General features: G+C 42.3%; 1 protein-coding gene across 2 annotated transcripts in view; it reads right to left on the minus strand.

Annotated features, from left to right (window-relative positions):
* Positions 1 to 757: 757 nt before the first annotated feature.
* ube3c (ubiquitin protein ligase E3C) overlaps positions 758 to 19,899 on the minus strand; it is a 70,711-nt gene continuing 51,569 nt past the window's right edge. For both annotated transcript variants that reach the window (XM_034201224.1, XM_034201222.1), the window contains exons 20-24: positions 15,725 to 15,937; positions 8,186 to 8,374; positions 8,010 to 8,076; positions 6,420 to 6,550; positions 758 to 1,597 (exon numbers count right to left, since the gene is read on the minus strand). In XM_034201224.1, the coding sequence (XP_034057115.1) occupies positions 1,427 to 1,597; positions 6,420 to 6,550; positions 8,010 to 8,076; positions 8,186 to 8,374; positions 15,725 to 15,937 (771 nt within the window). In that variant the 3' untranslated portion in view covers positions 758 to 1,426. The remainder of the gene's footprint in view (positions 1,598 to 6,419; positions 6,551 to 8,009; positions 8,077 to 8,185; positions 8,375 to 15,724; positions 15,938 to 19,899) is intronic.

Here is a 19,899-nt window from a genome sequence, read left to right on the forward strand (position 1 = left end):
CCGTAATATTTATTAATAAATCTCACAGTAATTGAGATGAATCCCTCATTTCAATGACAAGTCCGCTTTTTAAGACCCAATTATCACTTTGAGCTCCCTGGGAGAGAGAGGGAGGGGGGGGGGGGGTGGAAGAGGAGGAGGAGGAGGAAGAAGAGGAAGAGGAGGAGGAGGAGGAGGAGGAGGAGGAGGATGCAAACATGGCCTGGGTCCAGAGAGCGATGGATTTGTCCCTCAGAGGGCAGGTGGATTTACGACAGAGAATGTTAATTTGTGCGAGGCCCATAATGCATCAGCAGGACCTGGCCCATAATGCATCAGCAGGACCTGGCCCATAATGCATCAGCAAGACCTGGCCCATAATGCATCAGCAGGACCTGGCCCATAATGCATCAGCAGGACCTGGCCCATAATGCATCAGCAAGACCTGGCCCATAATGCATCAGCAGACATGGCCCATATGCATCAGCAAGACCTGGCCCATAATGCATCAGCAGGACATGGCCCATAATGCATCAGCAGGACCTGGCCCATAATGCATCAGCAGGACCTGGCCCATAATGCATCAGCAGGACCTGGCCCATAATGCATCAGCAGGACCTGGCCCATAATGCATCAGCAGGACCCCGCTCAGTGTTCCCTAACTGGATGGTTCTATAATTACATGTCAGAGGCCATGAAACTCCAGGGAGCAGATTTCCCCCACAATGCACTTGTTCTACTTCTCATTGCTGTAAATCACACGAAAAAGAGACTTAAATGCAAAAAAGAAAAGTGGATTTATTCGTTTCCATACACTCTTTTTCTTTGCACCCTGTCGTTCGTCTTACCCCACGGATGATCCTCCTCACCGCCGAGGCGTCCACTCAAAAGAAAAACTGTACAAATACTGAATAAATGAATAATACAAGAGTAAACATATACATATTCACAAATCCATAATCATAGAATCATTTCCCCCCCCCCCCAATTTAGTCCAGCAGAACGAGCCACTCCCACTTCAAAGACGGCGCCGTGCGGTTCCTTTACCGCAATATTACATCGTGGATAAATCGCAGAATCTGGCCTCGATACACAGAAGCTCCGTCTGTCGTTATATTGCCTATTTTTGTTGTTTTTTATATATATATGACGCCACTTCATCTTTGGTGAAAATAACTCCCAGCTGACGTTGGATCACGCAAGAGAGCGGCGGGCGGATTCTCTTGTTTTTGTTTTAAATTCACGCGCGTGATTAAACATTTAAATTACTTTAAAAGGATAAAAAAAAAAGTCTTCTCGTTGTTCTTCCGTGTGCATGTGATCACGTCCTGGTCTTGGCACGCACACACACTCTCACACACACACAGTAAATCAGGCAGGTCAGTGCATCATTTTTGCTTCCCCTACTCTCTCTCTCTTTACTCCGTCTGAAGTCTAGTTTCGGCGCTCAGCTCAGCTCGAACCCGGCGGAGGACTCGATGGCGTACAGCAGCTTGTTCCTCATCAGGTTCTCGTCGCAGAACTCTGGAAGCTTCAGGAGATTCATGCACGTGCTGGCGGTGGGAAGACGCTCCAGATCGTTCCCTCCGTGGTGGATGCAGAAGGCCGGGTACAGCTCCTGAGAGGGGGCAGACGACAGCGGTTAAAATCAGACTGTGACAACAAAATAGGCAAATATTTACAATGTAAGGGACGTCCTGTCGGTATGAGAGCAACCAGAGGGGAAGCAAAAGTCCTGCGTACAAAAGCATTGGTTGATTAGCAACAAGGAGCTAATAGAGAGGCCCTGCCCTTCCTCCATGGGACCTTATTACGGGAAAAGTATGTATTGAAGTCAATGGAGAGAGAAAGATTATCTTTGGATCCCGTTTGAATTGTGCCATGAATTACACACATGATGTTTGTCAATTTAAAAGATCATTTTGCAAGTCAAGAAAATTAAAATATGTCGTCAAACTGTGAAGTAACACTTTGTTTGTGAAACCGCTCAATGAACTACATCTCCCGCCTCGCACCACACACCCAGACGGCCGTCACGTTGAAACATTTCACTTCTTTCTTTCAGAACGAGGCGGAAAGTATTAAAAGAGGTGGAAATCACTCCAAGTCTGGGCGCGTTGACGCAGCGTCCACACAGCAGCGTGCGTTGAAGCGTGCCGGTGGGCGTGTCTGAAACTCGACCAACAACCAATCACATGAATCTCCCGCCCCGGACACACAAGCACGCGATTTGATTGGCTAGAGCTTGTACTGGCATATGATTTGATTGGCTGACGCTTCCGTCGAAGCTTCAAAAGTTGAACATTGCTCAACTTTTGAAGCGAGCAAAGCGACGCTCCCACAATGCAGTTCGGCAAAGCGTGGACGGGCCGTGAGAGCTGTACACATACACACAAGGGGAGTTAGTCTGTTCCGTGAGAGCCAGCATGCGGGACCGGGACTCTGGGATTTGTAGTCTTTCTAGTTGCGGATTTTTCACAGTCTTATATTTCAACAGTTTTACGACAAACTGTGACTTTTTTGACTTTCAAAATTATCTTTAAAATTGACAAACATCATATGTGTAATTCATGGCACAATTCAAACGGGATGGAAAGATAATCTTTCTCTCTCTATTGACTTCAATACATACTTTTTCCGAAATAAGGTCCCATGGGTCGGAAGTAGATGGGCGGGACTTCGCCTCTCTATTGTAATGATTTATATATCAATGGAGATCATAACCTTTAATTATAAGTCAATAGGTTTAGAGACTGCACCGACCTGCAGAATGTCGGGGGGTAAAAAGAACAATATTGGCTTCTGAACATGGACTTGTAGGAATTTTCTTTAAAACATTTTTCACTTAATTATTTTATTATGGGTGTATGTATGTATGTACATGTATACATAGAATTTTGTTTATCTGTGTGCGTATTTAATTACGGAATAATATTTGTATTTCTTTACTCTGCAACTGGATGACTAACTGGAGGGCGACCTCTGTGTAGACTCTGCTTTCTGCCGTCCCGCTTCTGCTCATTGGGTTTGTTTCTCGGATGTTTAAACTGTCTTATTGTTGAAATAGTAGAATACATTAATTACAGGTTTTCTTACTGTTAATCAGAGATGACAAAAGTACATGCATCCTTTACTCAAGTAGAAACTACAGATACTTAAAAATACTCTGGTGAAAGTAGAAGTACTGACTAAACTTCTTTACTCAAGTAAAAGTAAAGAGGGCTTTGAAATGTACAAAGTACCCATACAGTAACTAGCAGCTGTGTTAAAGAGTACCTGACCTCCCTTTATATTAATAGAACAAGTACTGTACTTAAATACAAGTTAGAGGGACTTATACTTGGTTATTTCCATGTCATGCTATGGTAAATCGTGTACTTTTTACTCGTAACAGAGTCTTCCTACACTCTGATACTTCTACTTTTACTTAAGTACAAGATCTGAGTACTTCTCCCACCTCTTCCCCGTACTATTAATCATCTGCTGGTCCGAAATAAGTATTTGTACTCCACTACTTCCCACCTCTGCTGTTAATGTCACATCGGCTGCAGCCACGGAGAGAAATTGGACGACTAATGAGACACAGAATCCAAAGCAATGACTGTCAAACCCCACAGGGGGATAAATGTTAAAAGACAGACATTAAGCTAATAGGTAGAAGTATACGTTCAGGATATCAGGTGCTTGAAAGGCATCGAGTGGGAGGTGACCCTTGGATGGGACGCTGTTAATGATCATTTCATGTTGTCTATCTGGCATTTTTTAAACCTCGTGGTGATGAGGCCACGGTTTCCATCAGCCCGCTATTTTAAAATGTTAGCGTACACATTCAGCGTTGCGATTAAATGGCTCTTCGGGGGCTCGGCCGTAATGACCCCATTTTTCCGACAATTACCGTATTAAACTATCGTTGCTTATTGAGACCGTGCCATTAGCTCGGCTATCATTCTGGGCATTTCCATCATCTTTTTGAAATGGCTTCTCCTGACAGAGCTATTTCTCCTCTAATGAATCCTGGGCCGTTTTCACGACAGCTAATTAAGGCTTCGCTGGCTCGGGGGCAAGAGGCCGATTTCCCCCACGAATTACCGCCCTCTCCGGCCTGAAGAAGAGACAAGGAGGGAGGGGAGGGATATATCTACACACTGGCCAAAGTCAAATTGATTAAAGCAGGAGGGAACGCTGCTCTGACGCTTTTTAAGGAGAGTTTTGTTCCTTCTCTCTGCTGCAGAACTGCAATTAGGGTGTCCTAACTAATGACAGTCATAAAGAGTCCTAAAACCAATCATACGATGATTACAGCTTCTGGTTAAGACACATCAAAAAGTCCCTAATGGCCCCGAGCAACACTTTCTGCTTTTTTTTCCTGATCTCAAACTGTCTTAAGTGTCCCACAAATCAAGTCAGGGAGAAGGTAAAAACGACGTGCTATTAGGAAATCGTTTCAGGAAGAGCAGCGGTAATGATTCAGCACTGAGAGAAAATTATGTTTAGAAGATAGAGTTCATATAACAGCTGTTTCCTGCCGTGTCACACAGGAGGCAGGAGTTTAGAAGTTCACCCTGTCCTCTCCAGCTGATATTCAGGTGTATATCAGTATGTAGTGTCTCTACTTTAAAGAGTCCTCTCCTGCTGATGTTCAGGTGTATATCAGTATGTAGTGTCTCTACTTTAAAGAGTCCTCTCCTGCTGGTGTTCAGGTGTATATCAGTATGTAGTGTCTCTACTTTAAAGAGTCCTCTCCTGCTGATGTTCAGGTGTATATCAGTATGTAGTGTCTCTACTTTAAAGAGTCCTCTCCTGCTGGTGTTCAGGTGTATATCAGTATGTAGTGTCTCTACTTTAAAGAGTCCTCTCCTGCTGGTGTTCAGTGTGTATATCAGTATGTAGTGTCTCTACTTTAAAGAGTCCTCTCCTGCTGGTGTTCAGGTGTATATCAGTATGTAGTGTCTCTACTTTAAAGAGTCCTCTCCTGCTGATGTTCAGGTGTATATCAGTATGTAGTGTCTCTACTTTAAAGAGTCCTCTCCTGCTGATGTTCAGGTGTATATCAGTATGTAGTGTTTCTACTTTAAAGAGTCCTCTCCTGCTGATGTTCAGGTGTATATCAGTATGTAGTGTCTCTACTTTAAAGAGTCCTCTCCTGCTGATGTTCAGGTGTATATCAGTATGTAGTGTCTCTACTTTAAAGAGTCCTCTCCAGCTGATGTTCAGGTGTATATCAGTATGTAGTGTCTCTACTTTAAAGAGTCCTCTCCTGCTGATGTTCAGGTGTATATCAGTATGTAGTGTCTCTACTTTAAAGAGTCCTCTCCAGCTGATGTTCAGGTGTATATCAGTATGTAGTGTCTCTACTTTAAAGAGTCCTCTCCTGCTGATGTTCAGGTGTATATCAGTATGTAGTGTCTCTTCTTTAAAGAGTCCTCTCCTGCTGATGTTCAGGTGTATATCAGTATGTAGTGTCTCTACTTTAAAGAGTCCTCTCCTGCTGATGTTCAGGTGTATATCAGTATGTAGTGTCTCTACTTTAAAGAGTCCTCTCCTGCTGATGTTCAGGTGTGTATCAGTATGTAGTGTCTCTACTTTAAAGAGTCCTCTCCTGCTGATGTTCAGGTGTATATCAGTATGTAGTGTCTCTACTTTAAAGAGTCCTCTCCTGCTGATGTTCAGGTGTATATCAGTATGTAGCGTCTCTACTTTAAAGAGTCCTCTCCTGCTGATGTTCAGGTGTATATCAGTATGTAGTGTCTCTACTTTAAAGAGTCCTCTCCTGCTGATGTTCAGGTGTATATCAGTATGTAGTGTCTCTACTTTAAAGAGTCCTCTCCTGCTGATGTTCAGGTGTATATCAGTATGTAGTGTCTCTACTTTAAAGAGTCCTCTCCTGCTGATGTTCAGGTGTGTATCAGTATGTAGTGTCTCTACTTTAAAGAGTCCTCTCCTGCTGATGTTCAGGTGTATATCAGTATGTAGTGTCTCTACTTTAAAGAGTCCTTGATGTTCAGGTGTATATCAGTGTGTAGTGTCTCTACTTTAAAGAGTCCTTGATGTTCAGGTGTATATCAGTGTGTAGTGTCTCTACTTTAAAGAGTTCTCTCCTGCTGATGTTCAGGTGTATATCAGTATGTAGTGTCTCTACTTTAAAGAGTCCTCTCCTGCTGATGTTCAGGTGTATATCAGTGTGTAGTGTCTCTACTTTAAAGAGTTCTCTCCTGCTGATGTTCAGGTGTATATCAGTATATAGTGTCTCTACTTTAAAGAGTCCTCTCCTGCTGATGTTCAGGTGTATATCAGTATGTAGTGTCTCTACTTTAAAGAGTCCTCTCCTGCTGATGTTCAGGTGTATATCAGTATGTAGTGTCTCTACTTTAAAGAGTCCTCTCCTGCTGATGTTCAGGTGTATATCAGTATATAGTGTCTCTACTTTAAAGAGTCCTCACCTTGAAGCCCAGCAGAGGAGGTCTTGAACAGCTGGTGACGAACCTCAGCAGTTTGCGTTTCTCTTCGTCTGTGAATCCTTCCACTACCTCCCAAAAGGTCTCGATCACTGGGTGTGTCGCCGTGTATCCGCCTGATGGAGGTGAGGGTGGAGTAAATGTTAAATATGTGACACAAAAAGCTCTATATGTGTTAGGAAAATACCACCTTTGGGGAAATGGGCAAGGGAGTCTGACAAAAAGACACTATCAAGTTGTTTATAATTAGTTTAGTGGGATATGGGAGCATACATGAAAGTCACCTGTTCTGCTTCGATTCTGACCATTTTTCGACAGAGAGACACTATAAAGTGCATTATGGGAAATGTAGGATTTAGTTTAATAACATTTTGGGTCATACTAGGGTATAAAAGTCAGGAAAAGTCACATCTTACGCTTCTATTTTGAAAATGTCCCATATCGTTATGGAAGTTCAATATTAAACTGCTTGAATTAACCTATAACGGAACGTCCACACGGTTCCGTCGCGTTGAAGCTTGCCGGTGGGCGTGTCTGGCGCGCGACCAACAACCAATCACATTAATCTCCCGCCCCGGACACACAAGCACACGGTTTGATTGGCTAGCGCTTGTACTGGCATATTTCATTTCATTTTTATTTGTCCCGCTCATGGTACGCAAAACCAAATGTACAATAATTGCCACAAAACATGACTCTACCATTGAGCGAAAAGGAGCAGGGAGAAGAATACAATCTTATGTGCCCCTTTAAAAAACAAAAATAAATACAAATAGATGGTCTTCATAATAATAATTTTAAAAAAAATTCACAGCCAAACACAACAGTATCTTAGGATACTAAGAGAAACATACTTATTTCCCACTTGACGGTTAACGGAAAGAAACAAAACAACACCAAAACATCACATGTATAAGGAAAATGGTGGTGGTGAAGTCGATAGGAACTTGGCTTGGCAACTGGAAGGTCACCAGTTCAAGTCCCAGCAAGACCAAGTGCTACCGAGGTGTCCCTGAGCAAGGCACCGTTCCCTACACTGCTCCCCGGGCGCCGTTCAAAATGGCAGCACACTGCTCCTAACACAGGATGGGTCAAATGCAGAGAAACCATTTCCCCACGAGGGATTAATAAAGTATATCAATCAAAAGAAAATAAATCATATGATTTGATTGGCTGGCGCTTCCGTCGACGCTTGAAAAGTTTTACTTTTCTCAACTTTCGAAGCGAGCAACGGAGGCAAAGCGACGCGACGGAACCACAATGCAGTTCGGCAAAGCGTGACATCACCCCATTGGGAAGTGAATGGGAAGCGTCTTGAAGCACGCGACGGAACCGTACGGTACCGTAAGGTCTATTGGCATCACAGTTAGTTGAAATACTTTAACATCAGCTACAAAAACAAGATGATATTAGCCTTTTTGAGGGGAATGCAGGTGTTTCCTAGCAACAGGAATAGGATTGAAACACTGGATAGCACAGGTAAGAGTTTACAAGGATAAATAGGAATAAAACATTTAAATGATGGTATATAATAAAATATAAACAATAGAATCCAGTGAAGCTGTTTTCCTCTACCTGAGTAGTTTGTGAAATTCTTCAGGTCATCGAGACAGATTGGCACACGAGCTCCAGAAATCAGCACCTGTTGAAGCAAAAACAACACTCTGTAAGCGGTGAAAATGTCGCAGATGCAAGGGACGTTTTTTAGGTATATTTTGGGGACAGTTTATATATTTGTGGACCCAGCGTACCTGTATCTCCTGCTGGTCGAACATGCGCAGCCACTCCAGGTTGACCACGTTGGCGAGGCCCTGTCTGAAGGCCAGGCAGTGGGACCGGATCTGTTTATTCAGCCTATAATCAGCCACCAGGTGGATGTAAGCGATCCGATTGGCCGTGGTCACAGGAATGTCTTTGCCCCCCGTCTTTAGCTCCACCACCTGCGACGAAACACAAGACGTTTTTCCACAGTTTGACGATGAATTGTCCTTTTGCTCAAGAGAGTTTCTAACTCAGTGGAATGACCCGGAGGTGGCAGCCATGATAAGAGCTGTTCAAATTCTCTAGCTCAGCAGTTCCCAACCTGTGGGCCGCGAAGGCATTGCAAGTGAGCCGCCAAATAATTTGATTATGATTTGTGTGGAAACATTTTCATAATTACGATCTTTTCCTTTCTCTTTCTCGATCCTCCTTAGCAACGGTCATTACAGTCCTTGACAGCGGTCTGTTTTACTGGATTAACAACGTGTCACATGTTCTGAATCGACCAATCAGAACTACCTCCGTATTGTTTATGGTTGAATGTGGGCCACACATTTTTTTTAGATTCTTAAGTGGGCCCCGAGTTGAAAAAGGTTGGGAACCGCTGATCTAGATAATAGGAAAGTAGCTTCAATACTTCCTTTATTATCTCCTTAAGGATACACTGGAGCATCCTTTAGGTAAGGAAAGGAGCTAATGCTGTCCCACAGGTGATTTTTTTTTTGCATATTCAACTACGATTTAGTTTTCTATGTCCTAATTCCAAATCATATTCTTACAGTAGCCATGAGTGATGAGCAGGTCAGCGTTTTCTAGCACTCAAACCCACCTAACCCGTTCAAAACTGCACCTAAACCCACATTTCTTCTGCTTCTTTCTTAGTATCAGATCATGCATATCATTGTGTGTCTTGGCGGCAGAAAGAGAGAGAGGGATTTCATTGTGCCAGGTGGATTTAATTCAATCACTGGAAGGTAATTTAAATGTTTTCGAAGAGCACTCTGATTAAAGGCACAGCTCGTGTGTGTGTGTGTGTGTGTGTGTGTGTGTGTGTGTGTGTGTGTGTGTGTGTGTGTGTGCGTGTGCCTGTGTGTGTGTCTGTGACTGTGTCTCTGTGTGTGTGTGTGTGTGTGTGTGAGACTGTGTGTGTGACTGTGTCTCTGTGACTGTGTCTCTTTGACTGTCTATGTGTGTGTGTGTGTGTGTGTGTGTGTGTGACTGTGTGTGTGACTGTGTCTCTGTGACTGTCTCTTTGACTGTCTATGTGTGTGTGTGTGTGTGTGTGTGTGTGTGTGTGTGTGTGACAGTGTCTCTGTGACTGTCTCTTTGACTGTCTATGTGTGTGTGTGTGTGTGTGTGTGTGTGTGTGTGACAGTGTCTCTGTGACTGTCTCTTTGACTGTCTATGTGTGTGTGTGTGTGTGTGTGTGTGACAGTGTCTCTGTGACTGTCTCTTTGACTGTCTATGTGTGTGTATGTGTGACAGTGTCTCTGTGACTGTCTCTGACTGTATATGTGTGTGTGTGTGTGTGTGTGTGTGTGAGACAGTGTCTCTGTGACTGTCTCTTTGACTGTCTATGTGTGTGTGTGTGTGTGTGTGTGTGTGTGTGTGTGTGTGTGACAGTGTCTCTGTGACTGTCTCTTTGACTGTATATGTGTGTGTGTGTGTGTGAGACTGTGTGTGTGACTGTGTCTCTGTGACTGTCTCTTTGACTGTCTATGTGTGTGTGTGTGTGTGTGTGTGTGTGTGTGTGTGTGTGTGACAGTGTCTCTGTGACTGTCTCTTTGACTGTCTATGTGTGTGTGTGTGTGTGTGTGTGTGACAGTGTCTCTGTGACTGTCTCTTTGACTGTCTATGTGTGTGTGTGTGTGACAGTGTCTCTGTGACTGTCTCTTTGACTGTATATGTGTGTGTGTGTGTGTCTGTGTGTGTGTGTGTGTGTGTGTGTGTGTGTGTGTGTGTGTGTGTGTGTGACTGTGTCTCTGTGACTGTGTCTGTGTGTGTCTGTGTGTGTGTGTGACAGTGTCTCTGTGACTGTCTCTTTGACTGTATATGTGTGTGTGTGTGTGTGTGTGTGTGTGTGTGTGTGTGTGTGTGTGTGTGTGTGTGTGCGTGTGCGTTTCACTGTTCCTAAATATAGCGGGAACATCTGGTCCAATTTAATTTGGCCTCAACTTCCCTTCTCATTAGCTTTAGAGCAGTTAGCATTTATAAAAGCTCTGTGTAGGACGTCATCACAACTGACTACATATGAACTTTTCCAAAGCAGTTTACGTGCATTAAATGTGATCTATTATGTGTGTTTTAAGTATTTAATAATCACTTCTTCAACTATGAGTTAGTAGCTGTGGGAGAAAATAAGCTTTTGACGTTTGCATCACTTTTAAAAATGCATTTTCAATGATATCGCGAAAGTAAAGTGCAAAGAAACGACATGTGTGCTCCATAAATACACTCTGATTAAGGCTCTCATTATAATAAAGACTATTTCATTCAACATTTAATTGCTGTGCTAAAATACTGCAAATTCGGGTCTGCAAAATATTAGAGAAAAAATGTAATGTTTTGCAAAATAACGAATATACAGGAATAAATGAAGAGAAATTCAGCTCGAATACAAATTATGGTACCACTTTACAATAAGACTACCCTTATAAACCAGTTCTAACATCAACACAGGCTCAGTATTTGGCAAGAGGACTATTGGCTACTAGAGAGAATCAACTCAGTGAGCAACAGATACCAAGGATGCTGGCTGATGAAGGAGACGAAGTAAGCTAGGTAGCCAATATAAGGCTTAGTCATCTTGCCAAATAGTGAGCCTGTGTTGATGAAGTAAGCTAGGTCGCCAATATAAGGCTTAGTCCTCTTGCCAAATAATGAGCCTGTGTTGATGAAGAAGACGAAGTAAGCTAGGTAGCAAATATAAGGCTTAGTATATCTTGCCAAATAGTGAGCCTGTGTTGATGAAGAAGACGAAGTAAGCTAGGTAGCAAATATAAGGCTTAGTCCTCTTGCCAAATAGTGAGCCTGTGTTGATGAAGAAGACGAAGTAAGCTAGGTAGCCAATATAAGGCTTAGTTATCTTGCCAAATAGTGAGCCTGTGTTGATGAAGAAGACGAAGTAAGCTAGGTAGCCAATATAAGGCTTAGTCCTCTTGCCAAATAGTGAGCCTGTGTTGATGTAGAAGACGAAGTAAGCTAAGTAGCCAATATAAGGCTTAGTCCTCTTGCCAAATAGTGAGCCTGTGTTGATGTAGAAGACGAAGTAAGCTAAGTAGCCAATATAAGGCTTAGTCCTCTTGCCAAATAGTGAGCCTGTGTTGATGAAGAAGACGAAGTAAGCTAGGTAGCCAATATAAGGCTTAGTCATCTTGCCAAATAGTGAGCCTGTGTTGATGAAGGAGACGAAGTAAGCTAGGTAGCCAATATAAGGCTTAGTCATCTTGCCAAATAGTGAGCCTGTGTTGATGAAGAAGACGAAGTAAGCTAGGTAGCCAATATAAGGCTTAGTCATCTTGCCAAATAGTGAGCCTGTGTTGATGAAGGAGACGAAGTAAGCTAGGTAGCCAATATAAGGCTTAGTCATCTTGCCAAATAGTGAGCCTGTGTTGATGAAGAAGACGAAGTAAGCTAGGTAGCCAATATAAGGCTTAGTCATCTTGCCAAATAGTGAGCCTGTGTTGATGTAGAAGACGAAGTAAGCTAAGTAGCCAATATAAGGCTTAGTTATCTTGCCAAATAGTGAGCCTGTGTTGATGAAGAAGACGAAGTAAGCTAGGTAGCCAATATAAGGCTTAGTCCTCTTGCCAAATAGTGAGCCTGTGTTGACGAAGTAAGCTAGGTCGCCAATATAAGGCTTAGTCCTCTTGCCAAATAGTGAGCCTGTGTTGATGAAGAAGACGAAGTAAGCTAGGTAGCCAATATAAGGCTTAGTTATCTTGCCAAATAGTGAGCCTGTGTTGATGAAGAAGACGAAGTAAGCTAAGTAGCCAATATAAGGCTTAGTTATCTTGCCAAATAGTGAGCCTGTGTTGATGAAGAAGACGAAGTAAGCTAGGTAGCCAATATAAGGCTTAGTCCTCTTGCCAAATAGTGAGCCTGTGTTGACGAAGTAAGCTAGGTCGCCAATATAAGGCTTAGTCCTCTTGCCAAATAGTGAGCCTGTGTTGATGAAGAAGACGAAGTAAGCTAGGTAGCCAATATAAGGCTTAGTCATCTTGCCAAATAGTGAGCCTGTGTTGATGTAGAAGACGAAGTAAGCTAAGTAGCCAATATAAGGCTTAGTTATCTTGCCAAATAGTGAGCCTGTGTTGATGAAGAAGACGAAGTAAGCTAAGTAGCCAATATAAGGCTTAGTCCTCTTGCCAAATAGTGAGCCTGTGTTGATGTAGAAGACGAAGTAAGCTAAGTAGCCAATATAAGGCTTAGTCCTCTTGCCAAATAGTGAGCCTGTGTTGATGAAGAAGACGAAGTAAGCTAGGTAGCCAATATAAGGCTTAGTCATCTTGCCAAATAGTGAGCCTGTGTTGATGAAGAAGACGAAGTAAGCTAAGTAGCCAATATAAGGCTTAGTCCTCTTGCCAAATAGTGAGCCTGTGTTGATGAAGAAGACGAAGTAAGCTAAGTAGCCAATATAAGGCTTAGTCATCTTGCCAAATAGTGAGCCTGTGTTGATGTAGAAGACGAAGTAAGCTAGGTAGCCAATATAAGGCTTAGTCATCTTGCCAAATAGTGAGCCTGTGTTGATGTATGAAAACTATGTTAGAACTGGTTTATAAATGGTTCTTAATGATTGTTTACAACCTAATTCAACTGTGACCGGTTGCTTGCCAAATAGAGAACCCACATTTATCTGTACTGCTAAGCCTTATATTGGCTACCTAGCTTACTTCGTCTTCTTCATCAGCCAGCCAGCATCCTTGGTATCTGTTGTTCACTGAGTTGATTCCCCCCCCCTTCCATCTTGATGTTTCTTGGCATCTCTTTACGACCATTTATTTACGAGTTACTAACATTTATAGTTGCCAAAAGGGAGCCTTGTTGTAAAGTGCAAAACACATTAATGAGTTACTACCATTTCTAATAAGGCTTAGATTAAAAGTATGTATTGAAGTCAATGGAGAGAGAAAGATTATCTCTCGATCCCGTTTGAATTGTGCCACGAATTACACATATGATGTTTGTCAATTCAAAAGATAATTTTGCAAGTCAAAATAATTAAAATGTGTCGTCAAACTGTGAAGTAACATTTTGTTTGTGTGAAACGCTCAATGACCAACATCTCCCGTCTCGCTCTACACACCCAGACGGCCGTCACGTTGAAACATTTCACTTCTTTCTTTCAGAACGAGGCGGAAAGTATTAAAAGAGGTGGAAATCACTCCAAGTCTGGGCGCGTTGAGAGCTGTGCACACACAAGGGGAGTTAGTCGGTTCCGTGAGAGCCAGCATGCGGGACCGGGACTCTGGGATTTGTAGTCTTTCTAGTTGCGTATTTTTCATCGTCTTATATTTCAACAGTTTTACGACAAACTGTGACTTTTTTTACATGGAGATGATTTTTTAAATTGACAAACATCATATGTGTAATTCGTGGCACAATTCAAACGGGATCGAAAGATAATCTTTCTCTATGGGCGGGACTTCGCCTCTCTATGTAAGAGAATTACTGAAACTTGTATAATGAATACAGAACATAACGCAGCACAAAACACACCCTCAAAAAACCCTTGAGACGGCTTCTGTGTTTCAAGAAGAGATATGGCGTTAATACAAACTCATTAATACGCCTCACAAAAGATACTTAATGCACTGATATTGGATTAAATTGCATTATAAGTATGTCTTTCCTCTTATTTAGTGCATGCAGCTTGATGCACGGACAGGTAACCCTCTCATTTCCAGGGTTTCTTTCCCCTCCACAGCACAGTGTGCTAATGTAAGAGAATGACTATCCTTATCTTGCTTGCTTTGGCCATATCAGGAGGGCGAATGTGGGCCAGTCTGCTCCCGACTCTGTGCCTAATCTCTCGCAAATTGTTTTCCCTATCGTGTTTGCGAATGACCGGGAGGGCTCTATTGTACCCGGATCGTTTCACGGCTGTTGTTTGAGAAGAGCTAATAAGACGCGTTCGAGCAAACAGGATAATGCAGCTCTGAGAACAGGTGACTCAAAGTGTTGCCGGGCGGATTCTCTCCACAAGCCGTGAGCTTTAGAGGAAAGTACGTGCTTAAGAGCGACTCGCTGCTGCCGTCAGGCGTGTTTCACATTGTTTGTTTGGGTCAACAGAGCTAACGGCGACATTGGGAACGTGCTTTATCTCTCTGTGAGCGCTGAAGAGTGGCACATCGTGAGGGAAGTGAATTATTAACGAGTCAAAGAGGAGAAAGGAAGTGGTAGAAATAGAGATGGGACAATAAAGGCGATTCTAAACCAACGTCAACACCTATTTAAGTGCTGTAACAAACCATCTAGTGGGAAAGGATTTATAAACAGGGTTATAAAAGTAGAAGTACAGATACTCGTGTTTAAAAATACTCTGGTGAAAGTAGAAGTACTGACTAAACTTCTTTCCTCAAGTCAAAGTAAAGAATTTTGAAATGTACTTCAGTAAAAAGTACCCATAACTAGCAGCTGCTTTAAAGAGTACCTGACCTCCCTTTATATGAATAGAACAATAATGTCATTGTTAGCTAATGAATGTTTCCATGCTGAACAACGGCAACATGACAACGTTTCCATTGGTCCCTCTTCTTTAGAGAAGACCAGGAAATGATGGATACACGGATCGTGTTCAAATCAATAGGCACGCAATGAGTCTAAAGAATAATGATCACGCATCAAACACACATTCAGACTAAAGGAACCAGCTGTTTGGAAAATGAGAGAAGTAGAAAGTACAGGTATTTGAGTTCAACATGTGAGAAGTAGAAAGTACAGGTATTTGAGTTCAACATGTAAGAAGTAGAAAGTACAGGTATTTGAGTTCAACATGTAAGAAGTAGAAAGTACAGGTATTTGAGTTCAACATGTAAGAAGTAGAAAGTACAGGTATTTGAGTTCAACATGTAAGAAGTAGAAAGTACAGGTATTTGAGTTCAACATGTAAGAAGTAGAAAGTACAGGTATTTGAGTTCAACATGTAAGAAGTAGAAAGTACAGGTATTTGAGTTCAACATGTAAGAAGTAGAAAGTACAGGTATTTGAGTTCAACATGTAAGAAGTAGAAAGTACAGGTATTTGGGTTCAACATGTAAGAAGTAGAAAGTACAGGTATTTGAGTTCAACATGTGAGAAGTAGAAAGTACAGGTATTTGAGTTCAACATGTGAGAAGTAGAAAGTACAGGTATTTGTGTTCAAAATGTAAGAAGTCAAAGTAAAAAGTCGTCAGAAAAATAAGTAGTGGAGTAAAGTACTGATACCAGAAACATGTACTTAAGTACAGTAACAAAGTGTTTGTACTCCACTACTTCCCACCTCCAAATAACCAGCCATCAGTGCCTTCATCCCACCCTGTTTTGGTTACCTGAGCTTCTCCCAAGTCGTTGTTGACGATGGTGAAGTTGAGGCCGAGCTCCTCCACGTCTTCCTCGTAGCTCTTGAGGAAGAGCAGGTTTCGGTACATCTCCGGGTCCAGAGAGGCCAGGTGATGGATGTCCACCTCTGCACTCGTTCCCAGGAGTTTGGACAGGAAGAAGCCGGCGAACGGCAACTCCACCAGCATGTTCTCATACAGCGCCTGCAGGGAGAACACATGGCCGTTAACTGAAGGACTATTCCCTCAAACATCAGAAGGAGAAAACACTGCGAGCTTTGAAAGAGAGATTGTTTATTGCTTGAAAAACAACACTTTCAGACAGGTGGATTCAGGTGCAGCCAAACGGGATTTATTCAACACTTGGTACAGGTAGACAAAACAAATCCTCCCTCTTTTGGTCTTCTTTTCAAGGACTCAAGGCTTTTATGGCCCGTCCACACTACAGCTTCGACAGCTTCAAAAACGGTTTCCAACGCGTCTGCCCATTCACTTTGAATGGGGTGACGTAACTTTTCGCCGAACTGCATTGTGGGAAGCAGAGCGGAGCTTTCCTGGCGTTTCAGGCTGCAAAAGTTGAGCAATGTTCAACTTTTGAAGCTTCTGAAGCTTTCGGTGGAAGCGTCAGCCAATCAAATCATATGCCAGTACAAGCTCTAGCCAATCAAACCGCTGCTTGTGTGTCAGGGGCGGGAGATTCATGTGATTGGTTGTTGGTCGAACTTCAGACACGCCCAGCTCCAAGCTTTTTTTTAAGCTGTAGTGTGGACGGGCCGTTATTGTCATTTGTAGATAGCTACAGTGTAGATATATCAATGAAAATATTAGGTCACAGGCTCCTCCAACAGTGCAACACAATAAAATAGATAAAATAGTGACTATACATCAGCTTCTCCTACTATCCTATTTATTAATATAGTATCCGTTGCAATCAGGGTCACAGTGACATGTTCCTAATATCCTCTTAAAGTTTATTTTGATTTAACAGTTGCTGTGTGTGTAGCATTGCTTAATACGTTCAACATCTGGTACGATACACTGATACCCATCTTATTCTACTACATAGCCTCAAATACTTGCATTATAAGAAGTGGTAAGATGTTAGCTTCTATTCCTAGCTTCTATTCCTATCTATTTCTTAAAATAGGATCTATTGCAATCAGGGTCACAGTGACATGTTCCTAATATCCTCTTACAGTTTGTTTTGATGTGTGTGTAGCATTGCTCGACACCTTTGACACTGATGCCTATCTCATTCTACTACATAGGCTCAAATACTTGCATTATAAGAAGTGATAAGATGGTGTATCTGTTCACATCAGAGTGACTGAAAGCAAAACACAATCCATCTAAAAACCCACCAGCTCTTTCAAACTTTGAAATGCCAATTCTCACCTTGACCTCCAATGCCATTAAGAACCAGGTGACTCATAAAACCCAGAGCTAATGTACTGGAAGAGTCCGAAAAAAGAGCCGGCTGCTGGAGGCATTAAAATATACGGGTCCTTATAAATGATAGCGCTAAAAACCCTGACCGCATCAGCTAAATGGATTATAAATCTGGAGGATTTCCATAATGCATGCATCTTAAACACACACACACACACACACACACACACACACACACGCATAAATCACGGCTGTTTTCTAAACACAGGTTAATTGCGCAACTTCAAACATTGTCTATTTTTTATGCAAAATAATCCACTTAGTATTTCGCCGCTCGTTTCAGACCATATGCTCCGCCTGGCCCCTTGAAACCTATCAATAACACTTATGCCGGGAAGAGGCAGCGATAAGTATATGGGAAAAACCTGTAGCCTTATTTTTTCAATGCCACTTACTTTATTTATGGGTGTTTATTGCCAGAAATTGTGCCAAAATGAGTCGTGGGGGCTGCATAGAATTAATTATCATGGCCCGGGCCTTTTTTAATATAAGTGAGTGCAGTGGCAAAGCAATTAAAGCAGATCGCGGCACCGTCAGGTGGAGAAAACCGCCAGCTCCACTGCAGGTGCGTTCTGTTAGCTGCCAAATACACGGCTTAATTTACAGCATTAACAATCAATAACATTATAATGCCTTTAAAATGCATCTCTATTAATAAGGTGGGCCAATCTCAAAGTGAGAGGAGGAGGAGGATAGAAAACTTTCCTCACAGTTTACGGAGTTGAGAGGCCATTGCTGATGAGGTGGGAGGTTTTCTGCTAACGAGACATGAATGAGGCACAAAGGCGGCTCATATCACATAACGAGACGCCAGATTTGGTGAAAAAACATGTCAGAAATCACTCCCGTCGCAATTAAATTAGCCTGGAAGCACAGAATCCGAGAAACACCATTTGAGGCTTAAATCTTGCGGCCTGTCAGCGGGTCGGACAAGCGAGGAAGAAGGATGACGAGCGGTCGCTATTCTGATGTCCAATCCCATTTCAGTGAGTACCCCAGACAAGCCACTCCTGCCTGTAATACATCACCTCCACAACAATGGCACGCGTCGGACATTAATTAACAATATTAATCTCCCGTGTCCTTTGAGCCGCAGCAGTGATGCAATCCCAATCCATACAAAGCACTGCCTTTTATCCCGGCAATAACCGCACTAAACAAATATCAATACGCCTCTCAAATGGCCACTCAAACGTCCATTTTTATGGAGAAAGGGGGAACTTAAGGAAGGGTTAATTGAAAGTCAAATTCAAATTAATTTCCCCTCGCCTAATTGCCTGAACCATTAGCTATTGAGAGCGAGTGGGGGGGGGCTGCTGATTGATCGCTTCTCACTTGTGAAAAATACAGAGAAGAGGATGATCTGATAAGTGGACCGGGCCCATCTTGAAGAGAACCTGGATGTTACGGACTGTAAAACAGATCAAAATGCTATTACCACATGCTTTGAGCGCTTATTTATGTCCTGTCTGTGTGGCCGGGCTGATTTAGTGCCGGCCGAATGCAATCACCACACAAACAAGAGGTAGGAATCATCGGCTAATGGACGCCCTAATTGAGAGGCGACCGCTTGTCATGAGGTAATTCTTCTCCGGGTTGAGATGCGGTGAAAAAAAGGCATCTTGATAAACAATCACTAGCACATGCATTAAGGATGATTTAGAAACATTAGGCCCTAATAAATAGTGCCATCAGAGGAAGAGAGGCGACAGGAAAACAATGCCGTCAACAGATTATGCTAAAGAGTAATTAAAGAAACCAAAGCTTGCATCAGTGCCAGGTTAAAGTTCGGAAACAAATGACGGCAATTCCTCCAAAACATCGTGAGCTTCTGGAACAAAACAACCTCTTAGTGAGCAGACGCAGCGACATTGACTGCTATTGATCGGTGTTGACCAGTCTGACTAGACGTAACGCTTTTTCAACAGATAATAATGATAATCAAATGTATTTGAATAGCACCTTTCGTGCACAAAGCAGCTTTACAAAGTGCTTTACAGAACAAGAAGAAAACACAACACAATATTACAATTATTAATATAACTATTGAATAATCCATTACTTGCACAATAATATCCTGCATTATATTTGTTACTGGAAAGTTGTATTTCCACAAGTATATTTTCCACATCCACATGTATATATATTTTTCTTTTAACTTTTAATGCTATTTTATTTCAGAAATATTTTTGGACTGTTGTGTCTTAATTTCTCTTATGCACATTGCCTTTTTTATGCTGCTGCAATGTAAACATTTCCCATTTGGGATCAATAAAGTACTTATCTATCTATCTCTCTCTCTCTACCTACCTACCTCTATCTATCTCTCTCTCTCTCTCTCTCTCTCTACCTACTTACCTCTATCTATCTATCTCTCTACCTACATCTATCTCTCTCTCTACCTACTTACCTCTATCTACCTACCTACCTCTATCTACCTACCTACATCTATCTCTCTACCTACATCTATCTCTCTACCTACATCTATCTCTCTCTACCTACCTACATCTATCTCTCTACATCTATCTCTCTCTACCTACCTACATCTATCTCTCTACCTCTCCCTACCTACCTATCTCTCTCTACCTACCTACATCTATCTCTCTACCTCTCCCTACCTACCTATCTCTCTCTACCTACCTACATCTATCTCTCTACCTCTCCCTACCTACCTATCTCTCTCTACCTACCTACCTACATCTATCTCTCTACCTCTC

This window comes from Gymnodraco acuticeps, unplaced genomic scaffold (assembly GCF_902827175.1).
Source record: "Gymnodraco acuticeps unplaced genomic scaffold, fGymAcu1.1, whole genome shotgun sequence".
Lineage (NCBI taxonomy): Eukaryota > Metazoa > Chordata > Actinopteri > Perciformes > Bathydraconidae > Gymnodraco > Gymnodraco acuticeps.